At 38.8% G+C, this 19,709-nt stretch overlaps 1 protein-coding gene across 4 annotated transcripts in view; it reads right to left on the bottom strand.

The window, feature by feature from the left end:
• The window catches only part of ACSL6 (acyl-CoA synthetase long chain family member 6), a 171,252-nt gene that overhangs the window by 44,634 nt on the left and 106,909 nt on the right, over positions 1–19,709 (bottom strand). For all 4 annotated transcript variants that reach the window (XM_075209840.1, XM_075209839.1, XM_075209842.1 and 1 more), the window contains exons 2-7: positions 13,121–13,341; positions 9,736–9,850; positions 6,560–6,624; positions 3,229–3,330; positions 3,044–3,143; positions 1,938–2,116 (exon numbers count right to left, since the gene is read on the bottom strand). In XM_075209840.1, coding sequence (XP_075065941.1) covers positions 1,938–2,116; positions 3,044–3,143; positions 3,229–3,330; positions 6,560–6,624; positions 9,736–9,850; positions 13,121–13,341 — 782 coding nt within the window. The remainder of the gene's footprint in view (positions 1–1,937; positions 2,117–3,043; positions 3,144–3,228; positions 3,331–6,559; positions 6,625–9,735; positions 9,851–13,120; positions 13,342–19,709) is intronic.

Here is a 19,709-nt window from a genome sequence, read left to right on the forward strand (position 1 = left end):
TTACCAGCCCAGGTAACCAGCAACGAGACACGCTAGCAGCGTCAGTTGCACAGAAGGAACATGGTTCTGAGTGCCATAGAAGGAGCTCAGTGGTGGCAGCAGGCCCCTCCCACTGCGGCAGGAGAGGCGTATTCGTAATAACGAAAGGGAACGGTGGCAAAGTAAGCCCAGCCGGTTCCCAGCAACAACAGACAGGGTGGCATAAGTGGTCCATCCTGTCACAGATATGTTTCTCCACAGAAGTATACCACAGTGCTTCCCAATATATTTCTAGCAACAAGACCCGATCTCTGGGACCTCACAGTTGCCAGGGAAATGAAGTCCTTTTGCTAAGAGACCAAGGCTGTGTCTCACAAAACTGCACCCTCTCCACTTACTTCAATGTAACAGTAGTTTCTCTCCCTAATAGCAAGGAACAACCCCAATCTCTCTAATCAGACACTGCAAACTCTTCTACCAAGTCAGCAGATCTCTGCCCTTACCCATAAACTGGGTACAATTGTATAAGATTAGCTGTGTGATGTCCCAAAATGACCTTAAGCGTTAAGTTGTTATTTTAACAGTCATCAATAATTTTAATGAATTAATTAGAAAAAAAAATTTTTTAAGGGCTTGTAAGCTTTCTTAAAAGTAGCTCACAGTACATCAATATATTGGAGAAAATAAAATAAGTAAATTTGGGGTTTAAATAAAGACTATTTTAACTAACCATTTACAGAAACATCAGCTAAATATGATGGTAATGTGACCACACCCACTCTCAACTACACTGGCTTTCATGTTGAAGAGATATTCGTTATCTGTCAGTTATTTGTTAAAGGACGAATCATTACAACATATGTTACATTATAACTAGAGCTTAACAACATTTTCGAATTTCCATAGAACATTCGCCTCATTCAGTATTTTTGCCGTGATATTTTGCACAATTCCACAGCATAATTTGGCCTTAACTATTCCCTGTCTTACCCCAATCCCACAACAGAATCAACTGACTGTGTCGTCTAAGCTCTAGTCATAGACTATAAGTTCAGGAGAAGCCAAATTTAAAACAGTGCGAAATAGCCGTTCTGCAGAATGACAAAGCAAAAGCAATTAAGTAGTCAGCTTGGTCCTGTAAGCTCACAGGTTGATACACAACAGAACACAATGACCAGCGTCACATGATTCAGACCAACGTCTCTGGGTTGAGCATATTTATTGTACACAATGACATGCAAGCATAATGGACATAAACGCTGTGCACACAGGTATGTACAGCATGTGCACTGTTTCAGGGGCTGCCTTTAGTGAATATTTCTGTATGCAGGAGTATTTCTGGGCAACACGGTGGCTTAGTGGTTAGCACTTCTCCCTCACAGCACTAGGGTCATGGGTTCAATTCCCGACCATGGCCTTATCTATGTGGAGTTTGTATGTTCTTCCTGTGTTTTCGTGGGTTTCCCCCGGGTCCTCCGGTTTCCTCCCACACTCCAAAAACATACTAGTAGGTTAATGTGCTGCTATCAAATTGAACCTAGTCTCTGTCTGTGTGGGTATGTGTATAATAGGGAATTTAGACAGTAAGCTCCAATGGGGCAGGGACTGATGTGAGTTCTCTGTACAGCGCTGCGGAATTAGTGGCATTATATAAATAGCTGATGATGATGATGATTTCTGCCATGAAGAGAGGCAAGGACCTCATCTCCAGTATGTAAGGGGCATCTGGTCAGGGGATTCATTTATTATCAAAGGGAAAAAAAACCCAAGACAGTCTTTGATGACTGAATGGGAATACAGCGTAAGAGACAGGACTGGCCCTGCCCTTATGTACTTTAAAGAAGCCTTTCAAGATGACTTATTTAATTTAATTTTATATCATAATTCAATATCAGTTGTATAACAACCATGGTGTTGAAGTTGCAGGCATACTATGAGTGATTGCAATGAAATGTTACCTCCAGCTCTTGCATAGTCTGAATGTGCACATAACTTTTTCTTCCTCTCTCCACCAGTTGCTGATCCACCGAGTCTATGATAACAACAGACTTGAGTCCTGGGATCTCTCCTTTCTCAACATGTTCCAGGAGGACTTTGGCTTTCTCTGGTTTGTCACATATTACTGTCGAAATATCAGCTGCCAAAAATGCATTAGTGTGGTCATAAAATATGTTCCAAATTCCACAAACATTTTACACTCACAAAGCTTTGCAGAAGTATTAGGGACTTTATGTGCTGTGTGTTGAAGGTGGTGTTTCTATTAAACCAGCTCATCGACACAGGCATTTCTTTACATTTCTAATTAACAGTAAGTGGTTTAAAAAACCCAAAAACACTACCAGTGATTCATAGCGATTATGACAAGGAGCATTTAAAGGTCAGGCAGAGATTTTTTTATCATGCTGGTGGTGTTTTTATAACAACAATGCAGGTAATTGTTTCTTCAAATCGCATTGTTGAATTGAGCATTACCCTCGTCATTGGAGCCAATTGCTTCTAACTTTTTTTACATATATGGATTATTATTAATAATGTTGCTGCTATTTTGAGGGACGTATGTTACTTTGTTTCTCTCTGTGGACAGCATACCCACGCGATTAAAGCAACAATAACATTATTGAAAAAGCTAAGCACATTAAAATATCCATTTATTCTGTTATAAAATATGTCCTGGCTTACAAAGGAAAGTTAGTGAAAAATTCTCACCTTAAGGCGATCTTTTTTGACAACTCGTCCATTAATAATAACATGGGGAACAGTTGAAATACGTCATCACAAAGACAAGGCTTCCCATAGCTGTAAAGTGACACCAAGCCCAATAAAAGCCACCCATACTTTCTTTTGGAGGTAATAGAGTATAACTGTATTGCATTGCCACACATTATATAATGTAGGTTCACTAAGAGGCTATGAAAGTAACACCTGCCGTTAAGTAAGACGACTTGCTCCATATTATCATGATAATAGACTAATTTAAATGTTATTGGCCAATACTGTTGAAGTATGTCTTATGAATTGGAATATATGTTTGTATAGAGGAGAATTTTACAATACAAGCTCTTACCTGTGTTAATAATATAGCGGATCGCACCATGGCCCAGAGTGTCGTACAAAGGAATGACCACCATAGAGTATGTATAGCAAGCAAGCTCAGAGATGATCCACTGTAAAGAGACAAATCACACTCTATTCCATTCCACGGCGTAGGACAAATCTAATATCCAGAAATGTGTAAGCAGTGTATATTACCTCTGGGCGGTTCTGTGCAAAAACCCCAATGAACTGATCAGATGAAGCTTTGCATCCCTGGTGTAGTAATCCCGATCCTAACCATTCCGCTCTGTCTGATACCTGCAAATCATCCATCACAAACACTTTCTTAATAATAATGCAGGCTTCTTTTTGTCTGTGACATAATATCGTCTATTCTGCTGACAATAACCGATTTCTTTACAAAATACCAAATGTCCCATGTAATTCCCAGAAATACCAAGAAGAATGGTGTTATCAATATGTAGATTTATAACATTATTTGAAGTAGTAAGTATATCTACTTATTTTTTTTATTACAAAGAGATCTTCAAAAGGGAAAAACAACTCTAAATGAAGCACTTTTTTTGTCATTATGTGTAAGAAAAATATCCTCAAAACAGAGCTACTGTGAACTCTGCACCAGAGCACAATAAGGACCACTAGATTTTTTTTCCTATAAGAACGTGCTCTGGGTATGTTGTTTGATACACTTTGTATTGTACTGTCTGTGCTGTTTGTATTTAATTATTTATCATTATGCTGGTGAGAGCAATGCTTACTTCCATGACACTGTACACCAACTTAATGCTCCAATTCCCAGTTTTAGCCCTTTGAAAGAAAAAAACACTTGAATGGCAATAGCATCTACTTTAAACACATTTTATGTCACTATTATACAGAACCGCCGGGTAGTGTTTGTCAACTCTGTCATTATGATTAGTGGTGTGTGTATCTAGCTTAACAGTTTAGTTTATATTTATTTTTAAATTATATAGTGTTAATAGCCATTGATGACTGGGTATGAGGTCCAACCTTTATACAGGATATACTGGGTAATCTACTTAACCACCTGATTTCATGAACATACATATGTTGTATGTGTCAAATTGATTTGTAAAGCTGGGTGATTTAGTTCATCTTATCCATGCCATTGCTTTTAAGACACACTTTACATTGAGTGTGTTTAACAAAGCATAACATTGCAATTCTCTGCAATAAATGTTTTTGCCACCAGATGGCACTTTGGGAGAATTGTACTACGCATGTCACATGAATGTAAAGCATACAGAGCAGTGTACTTTGTGACTTAAATTACTATGTTTCTGTCCCAGCTTCAATTAATAAATTGGTAGCATCTATTCTCTGACTTGCTTTTTGCACCATGCTCAAAGCTGGTGAAGTTCGAATCTGGTCCTATACTTTAAATGAGCCAAAACACAACTCTATGGGGCATATTCAATTGTTGGCGGAAAAAGTATTACCATCATTACGGTAATACTAAGCCGGATTTGAGCTCGCAGCTCCCTGAGCCGCGAGCTGAAATCCAGCGTGAAATGTACCATAATAACGGTATTTACGCGCACTATTACCGCAATGACGGTAATAGTGCACGCGCCGCATTACTTTAGGCAGTAACGCCAACAATTGAATATGCCCCTATGTGTAATGGAAAAAATAATTTTAGAAATGGGCAGCATGTCCCATCCTGCTTATCCTCGGTCGGCCCCAGCAATAGAGAGCCTGGACTGGTTTCCACTATAATAGGGAGACAAAGCTGGCCAGACCATTGCTGGCTCCGCTGTAGTCTGAGCAGAGGTAACTGTCAGTCACTTGCAGTTCTCCACTATCCAGTTATACTGTGGAGGCTACATGATGACAGCAGACTTGCCTAGCTATAATGACAATTGGAGGAATGCTACATATATACCAAATTCTCCCATCTAAATCGGTGACTTATGATGCCGAATTAACTACATTCAAATTTTTGGCAACGTACAATGAAACTGACATAAATGTTTTAAAAAGCTGTTCTGACGTCGTAAAAAAAAAAGTAAAAATTTGTATAATTACATGGTTGCAAACATGATAAGATTTTTGCCAGGAACACTTTACCTGTAAACATTTCATTATATCGTGCACAGTGCTGTCTAGGTGGACCTTTGTGTAATCATAATAGACTTGTTTGTATTTTAAATGACTTTTCAATTTTACACTCTATTAAATATTAATATATCAAATCAAGGAGAATAAGAGTGAATAGTGAGATTTATATCCAATGTGGAGAATAAATAAATCATAATGTGCATTTGATCAGTATTGGGAGAAACAATCCTATGACTGTTCTAGTGTCGACTATGACATTGCAGTTCACTCTACATTACAGCATAAAACTATTTTTCTAGGTTTGGTTGCACTGTAAAAATGGCAATTAATCCCAATGATTATTAGAGTACATGACTTTTTTAGGCTCTTCAGATTCTGGTTCGTCTTGAACATTTTCAATCAGGTGGTCACAAAACACTCTTCTTTTTCCCCACACCTGTCTGATTGACTGAAAGTGAAATTTGATACATTAAGTTGATGAAAGTTTCAGGCTGGATAACTCAACCCCTTTGCCATATTGATAAACCTTGCCACTGAGCACTCGATTGTAGTAAGAGAATGAGAATGTTCCTATATGAAAGAACATTTTGTAACAACTATAACTCCCCTTTAATCATGTTCAGCAATATAAATCCCTATCAATCCTGCCACTGTACTTTTGTTTATTTCAGTGACAGTGTACACCCATAGACCACATATTCTGCTTATATAGTGCACTGTTTTTATACCTGATGTCAATATTTTTAGTAATTTAAAGTAAAGTAGACTCTGCTTATTTTTTTTTTATAGAAAACATTGTATTAGTGCTGATCTCCATAGTTGTATAGTAATACTAGCTTGCACTGCAAATTAATAGACTACAAAACAAAAAGGGATTTTCAATGCCGGATAATTGAAAAGACTGACATATGTTAACTTGGCTAATTAAGTATAACAGCGGAACATCTGCAGGTGTCCTTAGAAACGTTTAACCCCCAAACTGGCAGGCAGGATAGGAGTGCAGTCATAGCTAATGTGATGTCTGCTCAGTACCGTCCTTATCTTTTTTAGCAGTAGATGCCTTTGGAGGATAATTGGCTTTATTGCAGCAATGCTATTGTGGAGACTATAATTATACTAAAAGGCATGTAGGGAAGGCCCTCCAGATCAGCAAGAGCAATTATAAGCACCCCTCCCCCCACTGATACAACCAAGATGTGATAGTAAGAGTTTTAGGAGCTGTACTGCCGGTGGACATTTGTCTCCATTGACGGGAATGTTAGGTGGTATCTCCTGGTCACTGCAGGGTGTTGGGGGCCAGCATAGCACTATAAAGTGCAAGGCTTCCCAGTTGGAAGTGGCATGCTCCAACATTATATGGCCCAGTGTGATGTTACCACAGTCCTAGCTAATACAAATCAAAATACAACTAAAATAATTACTAGAGCAAAAAAATAATTCTCACCTCCTTATATGATAACCATTCATAAGGCTGGTTGGGTTTCCTGGATCCTAGACATGGACCGTTTTCTAGAGGAATAAATACAGTTTTTTATCATTCTATGTTTCAAATGGCCATATACAAAAAATCATATACTGCAAAATACATTATAGAGATTGTTCAAAAGATAGCAGGACTGTGTATGTCTTTTCAAACTTGTACAGATTGACCACAAAGATGGATATGATGGTGCTGTGGAGCAGCTTTAGTGTATAAACTAAAAGACTGATTTTCACATATTTTATACTTTAAAACACCTACTAAAATACAAAATATAGAAATTTGCTGAATGCATTTGAGGCATGCAGTAAATAGTAATTCCCCATGTTTTCCTTCATCAGACATGCCACCGATGCCCAATCGAACAGACGTAGGTGGGAGTGTCTGCACTAGATAATTAGAAGCAGAGATTAATATCAGAGGAAATGACAATACCTGGTGGAAGCAGAAATTGCTATGGCAGGTATTGAATGGTTCAGTACTTGTCAGAACAACCCCCCCCCCCCTCACCCATACTGGCTGCCATTAATTACATAATTGATAATTTCTGCCTCCGATTCAGTGCTAAAATCTCCAGAAAAAATGTTCCCAAGGACAGAGGGCCCAACAGTGAATTCACATGTAACATTAGTATGCAGTTTAGATTTTCTTCAATTGTCAAAGACTTAGGGCTAGATTTACTAAACTGCGGGTTTGAAAAAGTGGAGATGTTGCCTATAGCAACCAATCAGATTCTAGCTGTGATTTATTTTGTGCACTCTACAAAATGACAGCTAGAATCTGATTGGTTGCTATAGGCAACATCTCCACATTTGCAAACCCACAGTTTAGTAAATATACCCCTTAGTGTTGTCGGTACTATATAAGATGTCACAGAAGTAAGGATCATTTTACCTTCCATCTAATGACCTACAATATAAATTACATATACTCTTTTTTTCTATCCTTTTTAAAGGAAGTTGTGTTTTATAATATTTATACAAGCTTCTGTGTGTCATCACTTTTAATAGAAATATAATCTAGATTCAAAATAAACACAAGTTCACTTGCGATCATTATGATATTATCAACTGAAATCTGTACCCTTTATTTCATTATGTTACTGTAGATAAGTGCCCCAAACAGTCCCTCGGAGACTCAGTGCAGTGCCGTGAGCTTTGTTCTTATTCATCAACATTCCATTTTATTTTACAGTGGACTAAGTTATAATATAGGTCAGTTGGGAAAAATCAGCTGTACAGAAGGTTAATTTAATTTGCTCCGATAAGCAGCTTGAAGCTTGTAAATGGTTTTCACTGAACATACACACAAAGCAGAGGCAACCAAAGCTAAGTTTAATTACACAATAGTTCAATACAAATAGTTCAATTACACATACAAATGTAGCAAGCATCAAATTGTCTTTTAATGGTGGTCCATTTTGCCTCATGCAGTACAATTTCTGCAGAAGTAATCTTATCATTAAAACGTTAAACACCAAATCATTGTTAAGTTATAGTTGTAATACCATGACTAATACCCCATTCACACTGCCTCAAAAACCTGGGTTATTGCTAGGGCAAGCCCTGACAACCCGGGTAGAGACTCAGTGTGAACAGGTCCTCTGCTAATTCACGGGTCGGATTGCTCAGTAATTAGACCAGGGACTTTTGGAGGGTTATTCCCGGGTCTGAGCAGGGTAGCCTCCAGTCTGAACGGTGAGATCCGGGTTTTTCAACCTGGGTCTCACCAAAAACCTATAGAAAACATAAAAAAAAAAGAGAAAAACTTATATCACAAGAGTCGCCTTTTGTGATGTTGCCTTGGAGACCCGGGCAGACCCAGAATTTGCCGGGGTGGTAGGCTCTGTCCCCCAGCAATATCCCGGGTTCATGTTCCTGGGATATTGCTAAGGGGAGGAAGGGGGGGGGGGGGATGTGAAAGTGGTATTAGTGCATGGTTTGCTGCTGAATCATTGTATTATTATTATTATATGAGGTCACAATGAGAACCGCAGTATACACCTATTGATAGAGCACTGTGAGTATTGATTTTCCAGGTCTGCAGACTGGAACGGATCAAGAGAGATTTTTTTTTTTACTTTAATAAAATGGTGGTCTAGGGCCACTGTGGTGGCAATTTTACCACCATGGTATTCCCAATCTTTTTAATTAACTCATGTTCCACAGCCCAGTTGTAGGTGCAAAAAAAACACCAAGGGGTAAATATATCAAACCTTTTAAAAAGTGCAGGTGTTACCCATAGCAACCAATCAGAATGTAGTTATCATTTTCTAGAATATACTCTAAAATGACAGTTAGAATCTGATTGGTTACTATGGACAATACACAGACTTTTCCTTTTTAGAAGATTTGATACATTTATCACCACATCGATTTTAGCATGTAGCAGGCAGCCTTTGGGGGTATGCTGATGGTCTGCTTACTATAGTGGTGCTTGTTATTAAATTAATTATAAATAACGTCTGTAGTCAAAAAAGAGGCAATGGTCAATCACATAGCGATGTGTATATTTTACAGTTACCCTTGCTCAGCCTGCAAATGCTTCTGATACATTAACTTAAGCTGAGGTGCAAGCATAGTAATTTGATTTACAAGGCACAGTTCACATGCGTTGTGTACTTTTCATTCATCTGATACGCACAGTACGGGTCTCTCAAAGTATTGAAGGAATTTCAATGTTATATTTTGGGAAGCACAATAGACGTGATGTAATGTGGTTCTTTAAAGTGACAGCTCACAAAAGATTAATGACATCCTCTGACATTAGAAGTCAATTTGAGGCAGGCTACATTGGTATGACACTAAATCAAATTACATTATTATAAATACAATAATTTTTATTTTATTGTAATAAAAAAATAATTGTTTTGCGATAATGTTCACTGACCCTCCAGCACGATGTTACATAATGCTCCACTCCCAATTTTCCCAATTACTTTCCAATTGTAGTTACCTGAACTGATCAATAAATTAATTGATGGAAAAATATAATAAAATTCTCATCGATCAAGGCTCCTGGGTATCTTCAGATGGTTATTCAAATAAATAAATAATTACTTTTCATCTCCACAAGCTTTATTTGCACGCAATCAAGATTACTGAATACTGTCTAAACAAATATAATGTATCCTATCTTACCAGATATGTGGCGCCCTCTCTGGAACACTTCATACATTGTCCTGGCATCGTCATAGTAGTGTGTAAGCAGTTGTGGACCATCTCCTAACACAGAATGGCGAGCACCATTACTACCCTGTAAAGAAGAAAAAATAAAAATGAAATGAGCTACTGATAGTTGAGCAGTTTGATGTAATTCGTTTCCAGATATAGTAGCTTGAATTCAGTACACAGTTCAGCTGAACAATTATTAAACTGCTAACATATTGTAGCCTTTTAGATTATATGAGTTTTTGTCTAACTAAATATTAAGTTATTGTAATTGGGAATAACTTTAAGAGCTGCCTAGGTCTAGGACACACAAACCCTATGGTCAACCAGAAATGAAAAAGTGATTGTGATTTGATCACTTATAAATAACTTATGGTATAAAGTTATTTAAAGAAAATAGCGCAGGATGCTTATTTACATAATTGCAAATGCACTTATTTTTGGCATTGTGTGTATGTCGGTAAAGGACATATCTTTATTTCTGAGACCAGGGGAAGAAATTCATTTTGAGTTTTAACTTTGCTAGAGGAAATGCATTATTTCTGAGGTATATAGCTGATGCAATAAGCATTTCTTTAGGAAGTCTGTTGTGTATTTTGTGGTAGGGAAATTACTTGTTTGGGGTTTTATAACTTTCTTTGGGAATTATTAAGTGGAGGAAATGTGTATTCTGCAACTGTCTGAAGAAAGGACCCATGTTAATCTCCTGTTAATTACACCTTTTGATGTGTGAGTGTCCAGCACCTGAAGGCACAGGAAGGTTTAATTAGACTTGCTTTTAGATTTTCTCTGTGTCTAAAACTAGATGCAACAAATCACAGTAAGTTTTAGGATATCACAAATAAGTGTAAATATTGTTAGCTTTGCATTGCATCTAAATCCATTTTTGGATAAACATATTGCATCCTGATTCTAAAAATAGCTCAGACCCTAGGGGACTGGCTTACCCTGTAAGGCTGTGTCCAAAAACTGTATAAAAATCACTGTTTTGTATTGAAAATTGTTCCTCTTGTTCCATCTGACGTGCTCACTGGTACCTTCAACCAGGGTGAGCAAATAAACATCACTTGCTTCAAAGTCCTGCTTGGAAACTTGTCTATCCTTGTGACTTACAGATTAGACCCAACTCTAATCCGTTCCTGGCTGTTCTGAGATTTGGACCCAGCTTTCCGGTACCACAGCTATGGCCAGTGTGATAGGCCAGGGGGGATCCATCCACAGCAACCCTGATCCATAGGATGAGGTCAGGAGTACCAGCCCAGATACACCAACAACGGGGTACACTAGCAGCATCAGTTACCCAGAAGAAACCCGGTACTGGATGCCAGTAAGGAGTCCAGTGGTGGCAGCATTTGTAAGCCCCTCCTACTGCGGTTAAAGGGGGCATTTGGGATAATGAAAGGGAACGGTGGAAAAGTAAGCCCAGCCGATTCCCAGCAACAACAGACAGGGTTGCATAGGCGGTCCATCCTGTCACAGCGATCTATGGCATATTAATCACAGTAAATACATGATAAATATACCATGCATGTGGACCAATCAGTGCCCCAGTATACTTTACAATAAAAACTAGAGTCCTATTTTATGTGCTATCACCTATTACAGTCCTTATATAAGTATAATTATCTCACAGGAAATATGGTAATGTTTTGCAACATATAGTAAAGTGCATGGGACAAACATAATAAACAAATACATAAACAAATGTATTAACAGGTCAATAAATAAACAATGAAGTAGACATCAACATGGACAATGGAGCAAAAAATTTTTTTTTATTTCTGATCAAATATTATTGTTATTGGTTTAATATTGAATGTAACAACATATACATTAATGTCAGAAACATTGCATGAAACAGCTGTATGCACATTCAAACTATAATGAAGAATGCAGGTCATTACGACACATGGGAATAAGGTACAACACCCCCAGATTACACTGTGTTTTCTGATTTGTACAAGGGGCTGCTAACATATTTGGCATTTATACCATTCATGTGGACAATGGGGGTTCTCCACATTTTTGTATTAATACATGGATAAGATTTTATAATACGCCATAATAAAACGTCTGAACTGAATAGAATGCTCTCGCTCTCTGAGAAGAAACATCAAACTGACAAAGGGCTAGATTTGCTAAACTGCGGGCTTGAAAAAGTGGAGATGTTGCCTATGGCAACCAATCAGATTCAAACTTTCATTTATTTAGTGCATTTTACAACATGACAGCTAGAATCTGATTGGTTGCTATAGGCAACATCTCCACTTTTTCAAACCCGCAGTTTAATAAATATACCCCAAAGTCTTATAAAAGAAAGTACTGAGTAGGTATGAACGTATTTATGGCTAAAAAGCAAATAGAGCATACTTATATTGTTATTTGGTGTGGCTATAGTACACTTTTTTATGGTATTACACTCTCCTTTTTTGTTTCTGTATTTATGGCTGCCAAGACAGTGTAACATATACCAGCCACTTTATGTGGCCAATTCAACTACACGAGAGGTTCTGTAGAAGTTAATGTCCACTAATTTTTGCTCCCATCTCTATAGGGTACAAGAAAAAATAAGAGAAGATTTAAACCCCGAACATCCCGTAGAGGGACCTGGCAGATGGCTCCTCACACTTATACCACTTTCATACTGCCGCCCCGGCAATATCCCGGGTCTTTGAAGCCGGGTTTTTGCAGGGGCTCGGAGCGTCCCAGCTCAATTTCCCGGGTTGACCCCATTCATCCTGCACAAGTCTGTGTCCTGGCAATTTGTGGGAGTCATCACCAGAGCACTTTTCATTGGCTGAAAGCTGGAATATGGAAGAAGAAGAAGAAAAATCTCTCTCTCTCTCTCCTATGGCAAAACCCGGGTTGCACCATTCATAGTGCAGGCAACCCGGGTCCGACCCGGGAATTACCCCTCGATAAATCCCGGGTTGAAGACCCGGGTTTTTAGACCCGGGATTTTTCACTTGTACCATTCATACTGCACCAAGACCCGGGTCGTTTGAGCTCGCTCCGGGAAAAACCCAGGATTTTGGTGCAGTATGAATGGGGTATTAATTGTATCTTCCCTTAAAAGTGAGGAAATTGAAAATAGTCATTATGTATTTTATAGATATAAGAGGTGACCTCAGTGTCTTCCTGCAAGGTCATTTTTCAAGACCTTTACCAAAAAAGACAACTCACCTTGCTAATGCGTCACACGCCATAAGTGGGAGTTACTAGAACTCCAAGTCATAGACAACATCAGAAGAGGGTAACATTGCTTCAGTCATAGATATATTTTGCATAACTATATAACCAACATACAATTGCACCCTTTCTACAAGATTTCATAAATATTACTTGTGTTGTTTACCTCAACTTCTTCTGACTGCACTAGGAGGTTGCATGGTGGTTTGACAGCTTTGGGTCGACTGGCAAACCAGTACGCTACAACTGCAGCAAAGGCACCTAATCCCACAAACGTGGCCGTTGGAACACTGTGGAATAATCTGCTGAAGTCATCAAACTCCGGTAGCCTCAAGCTCCGCAAGATAGCCTGCGCCTGCATCTTCTCAAGTACCGAAATGACGAACTCTGAAGGAGAAAAGAAAACGGTAACATAAATAATGACAGACAAGCCCAGAACGGTCTTCCAAACATCAACATAGAGACGGAGAAATGTGCTAATATAGGAAAAAGTGCAGAAAGTAACCTGATCTTAAAAGGTGGCATTTTAGGCTGTCTATTCACTGTATGCCATCAGAGCTTTTGACATACTATTTGATATTATTTCACATAACATTTCCGAAATTGTAATAAACCAATATGTTTATTAAGCCTAAAGTGCTCTCTCAGGGACTGAGTATAATTAAAAATACAGGTAAATTACTAGAGGATACAAATTATTTATTTAAATAGATCATGACAACATGTAATTTCGAATCATAGACTGAGGGGAAGAACCATTTATTAATACCACTGATTCTTACTATATTGATGTGGTCCTAGATGAAATGTTTAAAGCCTATATGGTGGGTTCACATATATCAGAATGAAATATTTGGTGACATTGAGGGTTAAGGAAACAATAAGTATCATTAATCTGAGACTATTAGCTCTCACAATTGAATGCATCTATTTCAGGATAAAACTGGCTGCTTTTTATTTTATTTTATCGTCGTAGTAAATCATAATAAAAGAAATACAGTTTACATGTCTTAATCCTATCCCCAAAAAGAGGCTTTTATTAGGCACACTAAGGAGAAATCAATTATACAACAAAAAATGACCAAACACCCTATTGCAGGGTTTCCCAAACCCACTCCTCAGGGCTCCCCAACAGTGCAGGTTTTCCATATCTCCTTGCTGGAGCACAGGTGTATTCATTACTGACTGATACATTGTAACAGATCCACAGGTGGTCCTAATTATGTCACATGTGATCCAGAAAACCTGCACTGTTGAGGAGCCCTGAGCACTGGGTTTGGGAAACCCTGCCCTATTGTATAGTCTTTGAAGGTGAACTAAGTATTCTGTGTTTTAAAGTGTATTATTCCTCCCCTATTGAGACAGCTTTGCACAGTGTTTCATAACACAGTCCCAACAACACATATTGGATACAATCAGAGCAATTATTAGTTTCACTGGGTGTGATACATATGTTTGACAGTTACATGATCGACATTTATATGGTCGACTCCTTAATATAGACAAGATTGGAAAGTTGACAATAATGACATTAGGTCGACAATTAAAATGTTATGTTGACAATTGAAATGTAGACAGTATTATTAGATCAACAAAAATATCCATAACCCTATCCCTAACCATATAATACGGTTTACATTTCAATTGTCAACCGAATAATACTGTCTACCTTACAATTGTTGACCTAGTACTACTGTTGACATTTAAATTGTCGATATAATCATACTGTCGACCATGTGAATTGTCAACCTAATAATACTGTCCACATTTGAATTGTTGACCTAATTATACTGTTGACTATGTGAAATGTCGACCTAATAATACTGTCGACATTTTAATTGTCGACTTTTGGAATGTTGACCAAATTAATGTCTAGCCGTCGACCTCATACCATTTCACTACCTCTGACCTCCCTCTTCTGAAACGCCTTTCTGCTTTAAACAACATTCAATGCTTTAAACTTGGATACAACCTGTACATTGTGTATATCAGCTACTTTCCAATCTCTGACTCAAAATGTTCACTTTCAAAATTGGCTTCACCCTCATATCTGTAACACATGATATCTACCTGGTCACACAAGGGCAAAAAATGCTATTAATTAGAATATTTTAAATGAATGATCTGACCTTTGTGGATTGATTTCTGTAGTATGTACCTACTTGTACTTTTGTCAGTCATATGTGTGACATTCCTAGTTGATTATACAATAAGTGTAATATATGAAATATATATATATATATATATATATATATATATATATATATATATATAAAACTTGAAAAAGTTCCTTAATGAGGCAACCTTGACATTGGCGATATATACACTGCAAGGTGTACATATGGTCTACGCTTCTATAATTGAGATAACAGGCTAAATGCATCAATATAACAAAATTACTGTGTCAGAGGTACCACAAATTATTGGCCTAATGAAAACATGTATCGAGCAGCTTCAGTAACGTCTACAATCTATTACAAACAACTTAATCCCTATCTTTTGCTTGCACACAGAAGGAACATTTGATTTAGTATTTCTCTTTTCACATAATCCTTGTACCAAGCATCGAACTGACAGATAAATTACAATACAATCATTGTCTCATGACTCTAGTACCATCAAAAACCTCTTTGTTAAAATAACATACTGCATTAGATGGCTGTAATCAGAACAACTAAAGTTAACCATTTCCTTTGCACAATGTTACAAAATTAGCCATAACAAAGCAATATATGGGGAAGAACAAGTGGACAATATTTATAACTGAATGGCATTCAGCTCAACATGTACATATGTAAACAGCCATAGGTTAATTAGTGACACTACTTCCCATTCATTCAGATTATACAGCTTTGCTTGTTGTATAGAATGACATTCTACAACCGTATGAATTTTTGCACTAAGTCTGAGCTGGAAGAGACCTATATTTTTTTATTGGAGGCATTAATCTCCTTACAGTTCCATTTCAGCAATTTTAGGAGCTCTTTGCCCACCTCTAAACAAAATTGTAGGAGAAAATGTTAATGATCGGTTTATGAAGGGTTTGTTCTAAAGCATACTTGCCAACCTTTTTAAACTACTCTCCAGGAGATCCCAGGCAGGGGGGCGTGGTTGGAGGGCGGGAGGGGCGGGGTGCGGTGAATCACGTCATTTTGGCCCCGCTCCCCCCGCGACAAAATGCCGGGAGACCTACCCAAATTTCGGGAGTCTCCTGGACATTCCGGGGGAGTTGGCAAATATGTTCTAAAGTGGTAGAAATTTAGATTTTAATGTGACGTTTAAAACTTTCCACAGCGTGCTTCTTCAGGCTAAACTATTGTAATATATTCAAATAAAGTCATGATTAACGTAATCAGTTTTTAGTAAAAAGTAAAAAAAAAATATATATGAACAGTTGTAAAATACACGTGAACAACTCCTGATCTATTGCAACATACATTGAAACAAACGTACAATGTACATTTGAAATATGGTTCACATATAATCTGTATGTTATCATGAATTTGCACTACACGTACCCAACATGAGATGATCACTAAGCACAGGGCCGGTGCTGGGCTCTCGGGTGCCCCCCTGCCCTTCACTGCACATGCACCAATCACCTATACTTGTTCTGATCGGGGGTGGCCTGTCTCGTGGGCCCGGGACTCCACTGCAGCAATGTAGTTACTTTTTTTTTATTTTTAAGTACTTTTTTTTGTTTCAGCGAGAGGGGAGCTGAAAGCTGCTCCCTGTTCCCAGACAGTGTGTCCATCAATCTCCATCAACCTGCAGAGCAAGCCAGGAGCTCCAAATCTTGGGAGACTGAGAGCTTCCCTGCTCACTCTGCAGGACGTTTTCTACTTTCATGTCAGCAGCATAGGTAAGTACAGTGGGCTGGAGGGGGGGTCATAATTTGTCAGGGGGTGTTATAATGTGACGGGGGGGTCATAATGTGCCCGGGGATGGTGTGAAAATGTTCCTGGGGATGGCGAAATAATATGACTGGGGGGTGGCATGATAATATGACTGGGGGGTGGCATGATAATATGACTGGGGGGTGGCATAATAATATTACTGGGGGGTGGTGTGGTGTTATGTGGCAGGGGTTGGCGTGATGTGGCTAAGGAGTGGCGCAATGTGTGATGTGTCCGAGGGGTGGCGTGATGTGGCTGGGGAGGATGTGAAAAGTGCAATATTTTTTTATGATGTATGTATTATATACTGCGTAATCTGTGTTATGTACGGTGTTTACCTATTGCTCGGTTTTCCATATTTACATTTTCCAACAGGTCCCAACATTCCAGGATCCATGCAGGAATCCAGTACCAGGTTGTGAAAGCTGCAATTGCCTGCACTGTGCGCAGTGCCACATAAATGGCAATTGAATCTCCCCCAATATGTCTAAGGAAGCACAGAAACGCAAAGTGCCGCTGCAGCGTGGGATTATACAGCCCTCTTCTTGCTTGCCTGTGGAGGGAAGGGGGCAAAAAGTTCCTGACCAGGGCCCCAAATTCCTCTTGGCGGCCCTGGTTCCGATAACCTTGGGGACTTGGAACAAGGGGAGCGTCACTAATGGGTGGGCTGGAGGATCCCCCAGTAAGCATGGCGCCCTCTGCCGTGCTTTCCATGTCCTATTGGCCCTGACTGGGCATAATCATAATACAGTTCTATTAAACTTTGCACAAACATAGGACACAATACCTACCGAACATGAGATGACCACTGGACATGAACATAATACAGTTCTATTATACTCTATACAAACATAAGACACTATACCTACTCAACATGAGATGATCATTGCACACCTCCTAACTGTCCCGATTTCAACGGAACTGTCCTGAGTTTAGGGCACTGTCCAACTGTCCCACACTGGGACATGTTTGTCCCATGGGTTGGAATGTTGGGGGAAGGGAGGTATCTAATGGGCAGCCTAGCATTTTACAGAACTAGGGAGCCCCCCGTTGTGACGTGGCCACACTCCTATTGTGACATGTTCACATCCCCTGTCCCGCTGCCGGGGACAGACATGTTGGGAGGGATGCCACTGGACATGAGCATAAAACAGCTCTATTATATTGTGCAGAAACAAAGGACACTATACCTACCCATCAGAAGTTGACCACTGCATATCACCATAGTACAATTGTACTGAATTTTAAACAGTCATTTTAAAAACATTTTAACATTTACAGCTTACAGGATAATAGTACATACTGATAGCTGCATCCTGCAACCAAAATAAACACTTTACTACTAGACCAGAATTGCTGTCAGACAAAAAATTCCAGGTGCAAGTGTTCAAAAACCAGACTAGTTGGAAATCAGGGACATTTGAGTAAAATACCATCTAAGAGGAAGCTTCATAATTGTAATTTACTGCTGACTAGTAATAGTACAGTATATGTGAAATAGTTTTAAAAGGACACAGGGAGGCTAAAAAATATGTATACAGTTGTATTAAACAGTATGGTTACTAAAAACCTAAAGGTCTGCAACTTGATAATGGCATTGCAATAGAGCTGCCAAAGTTGCTGTTGTTTAAGCAAATATAAAACTATGGTTTTGCGGATAGACTGCAGTTCTGCATCTAACCTGAAGTCCTGGAGTAGCTGTTCTATTGCAGCATACAAGGACTATCTGCAGGGGTAACGTGATTTCACCTTGGCCCTGCTTATTCTTTAACTTATTTGCTAACATCCAATTGTTCAGACACCTCTACCAACTGCCCTAATTCGTGGACCTTGAAAGGGGCACATGGGTGGAGAAGAAAGTAGGAGGGGCTGACATATTGGGGCATGATTAATGTGAATTTGGGTTGTGCTCATGTGGATCAGGGCTGGGGTTTAATTTGCCCTGCTTTTGCATTAAAAGTGAATTATAATATACTATTTACATAGCAGCCAACTGTCCCTAATTTTTAGCGACTGTCCCAAATTTTATATTTGCTCCTGAAATTGTTTGTTACTGGCTCTTGGATTTAAAATTTTGTATTTTCTTTTTTATAATGCAAATACAACAACATTATACATACCTCTCAACTGTCCCAATTTAAATGAGACAGTCCCAATTTGAGGGCTCGGTCTTGGCCGTAAACAACTTTGTCCTGTAGATTGGAAAGTTGGGTGGTATGACCTATGTATAGAAGGGCAGTGGTGAATGTGATTGGTGCACATCTGCCAGTGTAGTGAGCAGCAATGGATGAGTGCTTTGAGAGGAAGGGTGTAAGGAGCTGCCTAGCACTTCAGAAGCGCTAGTTAAGCCCCTGGCGATATGATCACGCCCGTGGTGATGTGACCATGCCCCATATATACAGTCATGGCCAAAAGTTTTGAGAATGACACAAGTATTGGTTTTCACAAAGTTTGCTGCTTCAGTGTTTTTAGACCTTTTTGACAGAAGTTGCTATGGTATACTAAAGTAAAATTACAAGCATTTCATAAGTGTCAAAGGCTTTCATTGACAATTATATTAAGTTTATGCAAAGAGCTAATATTTGCAGTGTTGAACCTTCTATTTGAAGACCTCTGTAATTCACCCTGGCATGCTGTCAATCAACTTCTGGGCCATATACTGACTGATGGCCGTCCATTCTTGCCTAGTTAATGCTTAGAGTTTGTCAGAATTTTGGTGTTTTTGTTTGTCCACCCGCCTTTTGAGGACTGACCACAAATTCTCAATGGGATTAAGGTCTAGGGAGTTTCCTGGCATAGTCACGAAATTTTGATGTTTTGATCCCAAGCCACTAGTTATCACTTTTGCCTTATGGCAAG

This window comes from Mixophyes fleayi, chromosome 4, assembly GCF_038048845.1.
Source record: "Mixophyes fleayi isolate aMixFle1 chromosome 4, aMixFle1.hap1, whole genome shotgun sequence".
In the NCBI taxonomy this organism is placed as follows: domain Eukaryota; kingdom Metazoa; phylum Chordata; class Amphibia; order Anura; family Limnodynastidae; genus Mixophyes; species Mixophyes fleayi.